General features: G+C 37.2%; 2 protein-coding genes across 2 annotated transcripts in view; one reads left to right on the forward strand and one right to left on the reverse strand.

The window, feature by feature from the left end:
- ezh1 (enhancer of zeste 1 polycomb repressive complex 2 subunit) overlaps window positions 1-1550 on the forward strand; it is a gene marked incomplete in the record, with an annotated part of 16936 nt that extends 15386 nt beyond the window's left edge. Inside the window, 4 exon segments of the mRNA XM_024271735.2 lie at window positions 434-515; window positions 607-687; window positions 762-846; window positions 984-1550. Of these exon segments, the coding sequence (XP_024127503.1) occupies window positions 434-515; window positions 607-687; window positions 762-846; window positions 984-1044 (309 nt within the window).
- A 1224-nt stretch (window positions 1551-2774) lies between these two features.
- The window catches only part of cntnap1 (contactin associated protein 1), a 26688-nt gene continuing 17613 nt past the window's right edge, over window positions 2775-11849 (reverse strand). The window contains exons 20-24 of the mRNA XM_024272249.2: window positions 11506-11633; window positions 11265-11358; window positions 10923-11153; window positions 10804-10848; window positions 2775-7122 (exon numbers count right to left, since the gene is read on the reverse strand). Of these exons, the coding sequence (XP_024128017.1) occupies window positions 6923-7122; window positions 10804-10848; window positions 10923-11153; window positions 11265-11358; window positions 11506-11633 (698 nt within the window). The 3' untranslated portion in view covers window positions 2775-6922. The remainder of the gene's footprint in view (window positions 7123-10803; window positions 10849-10922; window positions 11154-11264; window positions 11359-11505; window positions 11634-11849) is intronic.

Consider the following 11849-nt stretch of genomic DNA (forward strand, 5'->3'; position numbering starts at 1 on the left):
TCATTTTTTTCTGAATCTTCACTTTCAGTCCTCAGTTTTAGAGTTTCAATTCTGATTTTTGAGTTTTCACTGCTGAGCTGAGCCTAATTTGACATGGGGGCGTGGCTTTGAGCTCATTGGCTAACCGAAAATTTCAAATTTCAAATTTTCAAAGCATTCTTTTTTTTCAAATTTGTAATAAAGTGTTACCAAATCTTTTTATCTACTACTGGCACACGACAATTTTAGCCCAGAAATACTTTTGCAATTTTAACCTTTATTTATATATATTTATTTTATTTTATTTGTGCTCCATCTTCAGAAAATTGCCAAAAAAACACAATTTTCATCAGAGTGGGCCTTTAATTCTGTGAAAGTGCTATTTAAATAAAACAGCCATGACTTATTTTTAAGTTTTAAAAGAATTGACGTTTTCCTGCTTTTCTACAATCAGCTGATCTCTCAGGATGAGGCGGATCGGCGCGGAAGGATCTACGACAAATACATGTCCAGCTTCCTTTTCAATTTAAACAACGGCAAGTTGGCGCCTCTCATGCCTCTCTGTTACGAGTCTAACAAACCCGTCACGTATGGGGAGAAATATTTAATCCACTTTGTATTTCTTAGACTTTGTAGTAGACGCCACACGAAAGGGGAACAAAATTCGCTTTGCAAATCACTCGGTTAATCCTAACTGCTACGCTAAAGGTGAGACCGCCTGTTTTGCTGACAGAGAGTGTTGTAAAAGTTTGTCCTGGTTAACATACTTGTTATTATTGCAGTGGTGATGGTGAACGGAGATCACCGCATTGGGATTTTTGCCAAACGAGCAATCCTGCAAGGAGAAGAGCTCTTCTTTGACTACAGGTAGAGTCACGGGCCTTTTCGTGACTCTCCATCTTCACACAAGTAAAATTAAAAGAAGCCATGCTGCTGAGCATTGCGACTTAACAAGCCGCCAAATGATGTGTACTAACTTATTTTTATGGTTTTTCTACCCGCAGATATAGCCAAGCTGATGCCCTCAAGTATGTTGGAATAGAGAGGGAGGTAGACATGACTTAGCGGCCTCCAGAACTCGTGTTTGGGATTTCAGCCTCCCCACTCAGGCTTTTAATCACAGCACGTCCTAAAAAAGAAAGTCTCTGTTTGCAGGTGCAAACACTACAACATCTCCATCTTTTATCTGCCAAAACCTGCAAGATTCCCATCGTACAAGTATTTAAACTGGAAATATTATGAATTAGTACTGCTTAGAATTTCACATTTAATTCCATTCTCTTAAACCCATTAAACCGACTATTAATTTTTGTTACCGTACTAATCAACTGGTTTTTGTTACACATCTCAGCACATGTATACAAGCTCTACAGCAGAATATCTGTGAAATGCATGAGCTGCCTTTCGACAAACCTTTCATTAAACTCTTAGCTGCTGCAGTCAATATTGTATTCGGTGAGGTTACGCTTTGACTGTTTGACCGCATGATGTGTTTTTCTGCCAAGCATTTCAGCAGTTGGCTTCACCGCCACATCTTTGTGGTGGTAAAAAAAATAAATAAAAATAAGCTATTTTGTGTCTGTATCGTTGTGCTGCAAAAGTTAAAAAAGACTAAACAAAAAGGCAACCTGGCAAGAAACCGACTGACGAATGTAACGTATAGATGACTGAATAGATCTCAATTATAGGTACTTAAAACATTGCACACAAGTGCAATGACTAACATGTTTACATGATCATGTTTGGCAAAAAAAATAAAAATAATCCAATGTAAATGTCTTCCTTTGAAATGCACAAAAGTGCCAAAACATTCCTCCTCCCAAAAAAGCACTATAAAAATGTGGAATATGTTGAAACATTTATGACTTTAAAAATATTTTTTTTGGCCAAAAATTAAATCCCCTTCATACGGAAGAGGATTAGGGCCACTGAAAAAAAAAAATTCTGACTTTAATCTCAGAATTCTGACTTTAAAGTCAGAATTCTGAGATTAAAGTCAGAATTTTTTTTAAGTCAGAATTCTGAGATTAAAGTCAGAATTCTGACTTAAAAAAAAATTCTGACTTTAATCTCAGAATTCTGACTTTACAGTCAAGGTTCTGACTTTAAAGTCAGAATTCTGAGATTAAAGTCAGAATTCTGAGATTAAAGTCAGAAATTTTTTTAAAGTCAGAATTCTGACTTTAAAGAATTCTGAGATTAAAGTCAGAATTTTTTTTAAGTCAGAATTCTGAGATTAAAGTCAGAATTCTGACTTAAAAAAAATTCTGACTTTAAAAAAAAATTCTGACTTTAATCTCAGAATTCTGACTTTACAGTCAAGGTTCTGACTTTAAAGTCAGAATTCTGAGATTAAAGTCAGAATTCTGAGATTAAAGTCAGAATTCTGACTTTTTTCTCAAAATTCTGACTTTAAAGTCAGAATTCTAACTTTAATCTCAGAATTCTGACTTTACATTCAAGGTCCTGACTTTAAAGTCAGAATTCTGACTTTAAGAAAAAAATTCTGACTTTAATCTCAGAATTCTGACTTTAAAGTCAGAATTCTGAGATTAAAGTCGGAATTTTTCATGGGCTTTTTTTATCAGTGGCCCTAATCCTCTTCCGTACCTTCATAACATGTGAATGTAAAAATTAATTCAGATTTTGAAAGCCAAATTTCAACGAGATCGCTCTCAGGCGTGCTGAAGAAAATGGAGTTTATTGCTGTGTACAGTGTATGCCTCGAAAAATAAAAACTAACTTTCTACCAAACTAGTGTTTTTGTCTTTATGTCAAAGAAAACATCACACAAACTCATTCAAGCTTCTTTTATTGAGATGGAAGTCAGGCTTAGCCTTGATTTAACAGTAATGGTCATTTACAGTGATTTTATTTTTCTTTACAAAACAAACTGGAGTAACATAAGTCCAAAACATGTGATCAAAAACACAATTTACAATTGGCTCGTTGTTGAAGGAATGGTGGTACAGATGGATCTGAGCTGAATGAACTTGTCTTCCGCTTCTGGTTTCACGAATAGTTTGCCAGCAAAATAACCAAAGCTATAGTACATTTTCAGATCTCCTTTTTAGAGTGTGGAGTCGAGCAAAATCCCACCTCAATGTCATCTCCTGCTGACTTCATTGACCTCTTATTACTGAGACTAAAGTTCAAGAAGCCCACCCTGCTGTTTGTCTCCCTCTTCTGTTCACTGCAGTTAAAACACATCTTTACAAGTCCCGTTCTCACCTAGTGAAAAACATTTAGTGTGTTGGATAGTTGGCTTTAGTGCACATTTGTATTTACTACTCACTGTAGGGTAAACTATAACTATACAAGCATCAAAATAGCTAAGTCACACAAACACACTCAAAGGACCACACAAACTACAATGTGAGTGGCAATCATGTGACACTGCTAAGTTTATAGCCAGTTTATCGAGGTGTTTTTTTTGTGTGCATAAAAGCATATTTGAACAATGTTTTGTGTAATGGTTTGAGTTGCCAATGTGACAAAAAATAGTCAGTTTTAGTGTCAACCCACCACTTTCAGTCTCTGCTCACCTTTCATTCGTCTGACAATAGAACACATCCTGGCAACACAATGGTCAGACACCACAGGTGGCCAGATCTGTACAGGTTCATACAAGGGTACCTTTACAGTGATTGCAGTTTTTACATCCTCTCACTGTACAGTTTTTGCACAGTCGCGCCCATCTGTAGCGGAAGACATCCAACAATGTGGAGTTCTGTCAGAACCACAGAGGGTGAGTACTGTACTTTCTTTATCCTGAGCGATCCAAAAGCTTTTATCAATGGTACTTTCACAGCAGTCTACTATAAAAACATTAGAACAGGTTTTCACCGTAGTGTCTGCCCATACATTACAGAGTCAAAGGATATACATTCCGTTGAACTTGTTTTGTACAAACCATTGGGGTAGGAAGAGCTCAAAGCTTTGTTACAATCACTTTTATTCACATTATCAACTTGCTACTGTACATTTGCAAATCAAAGACGATAACATTCGTGGCTGAAAGGAAGCTTTTATTATTGCATGTTATTGCAAAGTGCGCTCATGCTCTAAATATGCATAGCTAATATGGTGCAAAAGTAATGCTGTTGCCTTTGAAACCTGCTGAAACACTAGTGTTTTAGAGGGAAGCGGAGCTGCAGCAGGTGATTACAGCTGGAAGCTTTGGTTGCACCAAATGAAAAATCCTCTTGCAGGTAAGGGAGATTTCACTAAGCTAAAGGTAGAACTCAAATTGTCTTTAGAAGCAGCTTAACAAGTAGCAGCAAGGATGGCGTTGTGGTCAGCTAGATGCCCAAACCTCCCTGTCCACAGAAACTTCCTGCCGGGGCAACTGCAAGGCGATTCCAAGCTTGCCGTGAGATGTAGTCTCTCTTGCACAGGGGTGTTCAAAGTCAGTTCTCGAGGGGCGGTGTCCTACCTGTTTTCCAACCAACCTGCCATTGAAACTCCTTATTGGCCAAACACACCTGATCCAGGTAATCAGCAGCAGATAAGGCAGGGTTTCTGGAAAACCCTCAAGGAATGACTTTGGACACCCCTGCTCTAGCGCATCCCTGGAAACCCTACCTGAAAAACCTCTCCGGGGAGGCGTCCAGGAGACAATCAGAATAGAAGTTCAAGCTACCTCAACTGGCCTCTCTCAATACAGACAATCAGTTGATCTACTCCAATTTCTTCCTGGGTGACAGAGCTCCTCAACCTTATCTCTAAGAGAATGACCAGCCACCCTGCGGAGGAAACTCTGCTCAGCCACTTTATCCAAGATCTCAAAGGTCATGGCCAGGAGAGAAGGAAGAAACAAAGACTAGTTAACTCAAAACTTTGTCTTCCAAACTCTTCCATATATGGAACAAAAGATCTCCGCCCACCAGAAAAGGACAAACCCTTTTTTTGCAGTCTACAATAACGGTCTCTGACTTGCTAATTCTCTTCAATAGGTCAAAACTTACCAGCTAACAGCACCAGTGCACATTGAAGGTCCTGGTTGGATGAAGCCAACTGAACATGCTACATCAGGGATAGACAACTCCAGACCTCGAGGGCCGCAGTGTCTTGCACGATTTCCAGATATCCAAGCCCTACTCATGATTATCTGGTTCATGTGTGTCTAGCCGATTAGAACATGCCAGAAAACAGACAGGAATGCGGCCCTCGAGGCCTGGAGTTGCCTATTCCTGTGCTACATCCTCTGCAAAAAGCAGAGATGAAACCGGACTCTCAGGCTCCTGGATGCACCTGAAAGTTCTGTCAATAAAACCAATTGCAAAAGGATCCCTGCTAGAGTCCAACAAGGAAGGGTTTACTTCCTGAACTTCTACTGTGGTTGCACTGACACTGAACGGCTCTCAGTAAGCGGTCTTGGACCTCCATGTTCCCAGAGTTCCTCCCACAGAATCCCATGAGTGGCAAGATTGAACACTTTCACCAAATCCACAAAGCACATGAGGGTTGGATGGGCAAACTCCCAAGAACCCTCAAACGCAGGATTGGAAACTACCCTGTGTTTCCTGATGCAGAGGTTTCACTACTGGAGCACTATTGGCCATTGGAGCACCTCACCCGCAGTCCCCATTCTTGAAAAGAAGGTCCCCAACCCGGTTTGCCAGTCTAGAGGCACTATCTACGGACTATCCTCTACCCTACAGCATTGAGTGAAAGTATTTTAGCAGTGTGAGATTAAGTAAAATCCTACCTTCTAATCTTTTGTGGTCCTTTGTTCAGTTGTAACTTGTGTGTTTATGTGAGTACTTCCCACCTTGGTTTAGGAAGCTGCAGTTCCCTGAAGTCCGTCTATCACCACACTTAAAGGATTGTGGAAGAACTCTATGGTTTTATTAGGTCTTTGTTTTTGAGACTATCACTGCGTAGCACCAAGCTGAGAGCAGCTTGACTTTATTTAAAAGCAACCAGAAGTGAGACAAAAGAAAGGGCAAATCAGGTATTGAGGTCACTCCAACTTTTGTCAACTTGATGTTCATTTTGATTCCGCATGACACCAAGCTCTCACACCCCGAGGTACTATTTCTTCAAATCATCACATTCTAAGTCCCTAAGGGTCATTGTTGAGAAAGTGTGGTGATCTGAGCAAACTACCCTGCAAAGCTGCTATGTACTGACACTATGGCTACTTTGAATTCATCGTTCTGTAAAGGTTATGCACAGTTATAGGGTGTAGTAGAGCAAATATAAGCATACATACCTTTTTAAAATCATCTTAAAGCATAAAGCTCCATGCTTATCAATACCTCTCTTGAGTTTACTGTTTTTGTCCCTTCGTCAACTCTTTCACATTGATTTATCTTAGATTTTTTGTTAAGTTGCTTCGCAAGCAAAGTGATAAATTCTCAATTCAAATCAGTGAGAGATTATTTCTTGTGATTTTAATGATGGCTTCATGATAGATTGTCATCAAAAGGTATATTTAAGATGGAAATCCATTTTACAGCTACTCACAACTTTCCCTGGACTGAAACATGTCTCTAAAGAAATCAATCAATGCAAGCCTGAACACTTGAATCTGATGTTCCAGTTATTCGTCCATTAACATCCATTTTCCCACAGTGTCTAAACTCTCACTGAATTAGCCATAAAGCTTTCAGATCAAGCCCGCTCAGAAGAGGCACTTCAGTATTTCACCCTGCAATACAGTGTGAGACTTGTTGGCTACTCATGCAATATGGGGCTTTGTTTGAACTTGAAACCCAGCAAAACTGGAACTTACCAAAATACATACTATGAAAAGTAGAGCACCAGGCGTCAAATCCCACTCAACAGGGGAAAAGAAACACAAACTAAAGCGTAAGAAAGGAGACAAAATAATTCAAAATATTACTACAGGTAACTGTGGTTTTTGCAAGTGCTATTTCCCCCTCCCTCCAATCCCTGTGTAAAACCCCCACCCCTTTGTCCCATAAGTCCTGTGATACTAGCCACTTCGGAACTCCTCTTCAATTTCTGGAAGGGCCTTTTTTTCTCTTCTCAGGGTCTCAGTAAGCGGTCTGGAGCTGCTGGGGGACTCCAAGTTTTTGGGTTCATTAGTGTGGTAACTGCCCTTCTGTTGGTACGCATACACGTAGATGGTGTACAGACCTCCGAAGAGTAGCAGCAGTGCCAAGATGACGATAACTGTGGGGAGAATAGAATGGTAAATGGCGTATACTTGTATAGCTTTTGTTTTTCGACCTTCCTCGAAGGCCCAAAATCACATTCACACACTGATGGCAGCTCTACTGCCGAACACTGGCGCCAAATTGCAATATATATTTTTTACAAGATCAAAATAGTATTATTTATGATGGTTAATTTGTTTTTTGCTTACAACAATCTTAGCTTAAGATGTCAAGATATGGATATGAGTGTTCAGGAAAAAAGCACCTTATTTACCCACTGTCAAAAATTTGATCCACAAATTTTAACATGGTGTATCTACATTATTAAAAAAATACTTTTCAAAAAATTCACAGTCTTTTAATACAGCAAGAAGTAATTTAAACAAAATGACTAACGATAGATGAGTTATTACATTTTTGAAATGTATCAAAAATGTTTTTGTGATTTAACAGAGGCAGCCATTTTGAAATGACCAGGAAAAGCCTCTCCACTGCCCCTAGTGGAATGATAAGCTATTACAGGGCAGACAACATGGATCTAGTTATAGTCAATTAGGCACGTAGAGCAAATTTGGTTTGTCGATATATCGAGATGTTTGACTTATCGATACTTGTATCGAGTTAAAATGTTGACATGTCGATATTTAAATAATTATTTATGAACAAAAGTAGTTGCAGTGCTTAGCGTTCTGATCATTAAATAAAATAATCTTACCAATATTCATAGTTTTTTTCTAATCATACTCTTTTAAAAACTGGTATAGTCCTGGGATATATCGCGATATATATTGTATCGTGAGACATGTATTGCGATACATATTTAACCTATATTCAATGGGTTTTTCAGGAACGTTTGAATCATATTGATGACACTTATTTGATACAAATGGTTAAAAAAGTTGGGCTATTTCTTTAACCAATGATTCGGTTTTAATTCTGAGATACGTTTTTAGACCGATTCTAACATTCTGGGTTATAGCAGTTTTGTTTCAACCCAATTCATGACTTATTTTTTACCCAAGTTAATGAGTTATTTTCCTTACCCATATAAATATACTGTCATTTATATGAGTGTGAACTTGATCAACTATTTACTATAAAACACAGGGATGTGTGTAAAGAAATATACACGATTCGTGTTTATTAAACTCTTGCAAATTCAATTAACGTTTAAGTGTGTGTTAAGTAGGCTATAATCATTTGAGCATTCATTACACAATCATATATAGCAAAAGAATACTCTATTGACATAATATTTTTAAAAAAATGAATCAATGGAAATTAAACTGCCTTTACATTTATATATGGTATCTATGTTTGATATATGGGTCCTAAGAGCAAAAACGGACATTTATAGATTCAACCCAAAATTATAAGTCAAATAAACTCCGAGGTTGGGTTAGTTTGACCTTTTAAATGGGTAATTAGATCAACCAAGACTTGGGTTGATTAGAGTAACCCAGAATTTTGGATTAAAATGGCCCCCACTAATGGTTAGTACCTTTTTAGTGTTGATACACAGTGGTTAGTTACTGTGTTCTATTACACTTGAACAAATAATTCAATTTCCATAATATTTATGACAATTCATAATGTCTAAAGTCAATATATTTTGATCATATGAAATAAACCTGACCCAAAAAAAACGAATATTAGAAGCAAAATAGAATAAATGTCTCCAGCCTGACTCTGAGAAAACATTTCACTGGTGCTGCTGTAGATGTGAAATTACCAGCAGGAGGAGTTAAGCTCTTTGTCTGGGAGCGCAGCAGAAAAGATGAATGTCTGATGACTTGGGGAAGCCATTGTTAAGATACCTGAATGGTGCGCTAATCTTTAATGGCATGCTGATGTTCTGCATTAGCATAATATCTCTGAGGCGAAATGATCTATCAGACAGAAGCCTGTGTTAGTGATGGGCAGTGGGCTGGGCTCGTGCAGACTAAATATAGCTCATCCAGCAGAGGTCTCAGACAGGGAGGGGGGCAGAGAGTCGCTGTGCTGCATTTTAATCCAGAGGCTGCAGCTTCTGTTACTCACCAAAGCCACCAGATTTCATTTTGTCCCTCATCTGAACGCTGTTTTGCACAGATGTTCTTCTTTTGTGCTTTTGTATTTGGGTACAATAACACGCAGATTATGCCAATCCAATCAAAATGTTGATTTCAGATGTTTTATTTTTCTATTATTTTGCTCTGGTTTTTAACCATTTTAAAACCTGTTGAGTATCCTTGTTTTTTAGTTAAAATTGTTTAAATTTCCAGGTTTTACTCACCATCATTTTTTATTTATTTTATGAATTTTACTTTTAGTAGTGATCTTTTCTTTATTGTCCTAATTTATTATTAGCCAATCGATGTTAAACAATTGTCTTTTTCTTTATTTTGCTTTTAAAACACAATAATAGTATTGCAATATATGTTAAAAAAATCTTGTGTTATAAAACTAACTTTAAGTCATTGAAGTAGAAAGAAAAACGGGTAAATTTAAATTCGCTTAGTACTGAAATAATAAATTCACTGCAGACTGAAGCTTGTTGAAGTGGGACAATCTGTGTAAAATTGAACCAATAATTTGAAAAACAAACAAATTTTAAAAGCTGAGTGTCCTTTGAGACTAAAAAACTGGTTTATTAACATTTATAGTTTTCCTTTTAGTGTAAGTTTAATATTGAGTCATAAACAAAAAGTATTGGCCACTCGGGACATCTATTTCACATGTGTCAAAGTCAAGGCCCAGGGGCCGGATCCGGCCCTCCAGATCATTTTATTTTATTGTTATTAACGGGCCGATGTTATCTTGTGCTTATTTGTAACTAGTATAAAGTTAACTAAATATATTTTTATAGAGAGTAAAATATTGAAAGTTATTTAAGGTTTAAGTTGATTTATTCTGAAATAATATTCCTGCATTTTTATTATTCATAATTATGTCAAAAAGTTACAGTTTTAAATTTTTAAAAATGGGAATTCTGCAAGTTGTTTGGACTATTTTGGCATTTGCTATGATTTTTCAGGCTGCTTTGGAGTTTGGCTAATATATCAGCTTAATGCTAGCTGTTTTGGCTAATTTAGGCTTTTTTAAAAACGTTTTTTAGGCTATTGTGGCATTTAGCTAATATTTCATCTACATACTAACTTTTTTTAAAAGTGTTTAGGTTGTTTTGGCGTTAGGCTAATATTTACATGCTAACTGTTTAGGCTAATTTAGGCTTTTTCAGATTTTTAGACTATTTTGAAGTTTAGCTAATTTTTCAGCTACATGCTAGCTGTTTTGGCTAACCTAAATTATTATTTATTATTATTAGTTTTTTATGCTAATTTGGCATTTAGCTAACATTTTAGCTAGCTATTAGCTTCTTTGTTTTCAGCTATCCGCTCCAATTTTTTTAGCTATCAGCTTCAGCATTTTTAGCTATCAATTTCAGCATCTTCAGCGGCCAAATTCAGCTTACAGCATTCGCACTACCATTATTGCAGGTAATGTTATATATCTAGTTTAGAATTATGTTAAAAAGTTACTTTTTAAAGTTCTAAATATTTTGTTTTAGATTGTTCATTAAATGTTTATCCTGTTCGGCCCACGACTGAAGGCGTGTTTTGAATTTTGGCCCCATGTGCGATTGAGTTTGACACCTCTGATCTATTTGCCCGGATATTACATCAAGAGAGAAGGACAAAAAAAAAGAAGATCTCACCTGTTATCCAAAACAGACCTAGGTCATCATGGATGTAAAAATATTCTGCAAGACAAACATATTAGACAATTAAATGATAAGATAATAATGTTTTTTACATGTCTGACATTCCAACTCACCGATTCCAGTAAACCAGGGGTCTACTTCCCACGGTACATAACCCAGGACAGGAGGGAAGGCCCCACAGTTGGACTCGGACACGTAGCCTTGTGTTGTTACCGGCGGGTCTGTTTCATTTGGGCGGAACAAGGCTTTTAGGGGGGCGTACACGTTGTACCTCACCCCAGATATGCAGCCGATGAAGCCCGGAGCGTTGTGCCTCTGAATTTCATAGTCGATATCACCAACCTCTGGAGAGAAATGTGACAAAATTTGCTTTTGGAAAGAACTTGAACTTGTCAGTATTTAATCTTTTGAATATTTTGAGTTTAGAATTAGCAAGAAGTGAAAAAGCAAATTACCCATAACTCTGCCCAAATACATGGACCTGGGGGAGTCAAACCTGGCATCCTCCACCAAGGTTATCTTTTCAACGATTGGTTCCATGTAATCCACCTTAGGGACAGAAGAAACACATAAGTATACTTAAAGGAGGAAAAGTGGCTAAATATGAACAATCCACAGAGTATTCCTCATAAATCTAAATCAATTTTTTAAAATAAAAAAGCATAGTAAATGTCAGGTTATGGTAGCAATACCGACCTGTGTTTTGATAGTTCTGTTGTGCCTGGTTATGTTCACGTAGTGGGGAAATCCATCGGCCAGGTTTCGGTGAGTCAGTTGGTACTTGTGTGTTATGAGTCCCAGCTTATACCTTAGATCAACACTACCTAAAGGAAGAGAGGCAACACAATAAGTTAAAGGTATCCAAGCAGTTTATAAATGACTTGGTGTAATTGTGTGAGACATCCTATAGATTGAATCCACTGAAAATAAATCGATAAAAAAAATTAACTAATTAATCGCAAATCTGGAAAAAATTAATCGCAATTAATCGGCATGATTTTTTTTTTATTTTATTTATTTATTTTTTTTTAGGTGCAGTA

This window comes from Oryzias melastigma, linkage group LG8, assembly GCF_002922805.2.
Source record: "Oryzias melastigma strain HK-1 linkage group LG8, ASM292280v2, whole genome shotgun sequence".
NCBI classification, from domain to species: Eukaryota; Metazoa; Chordata; class Actinopteri; order Beloniformes; family Adrianichthyidae; genus Oryzias; species Oryzias melastigma.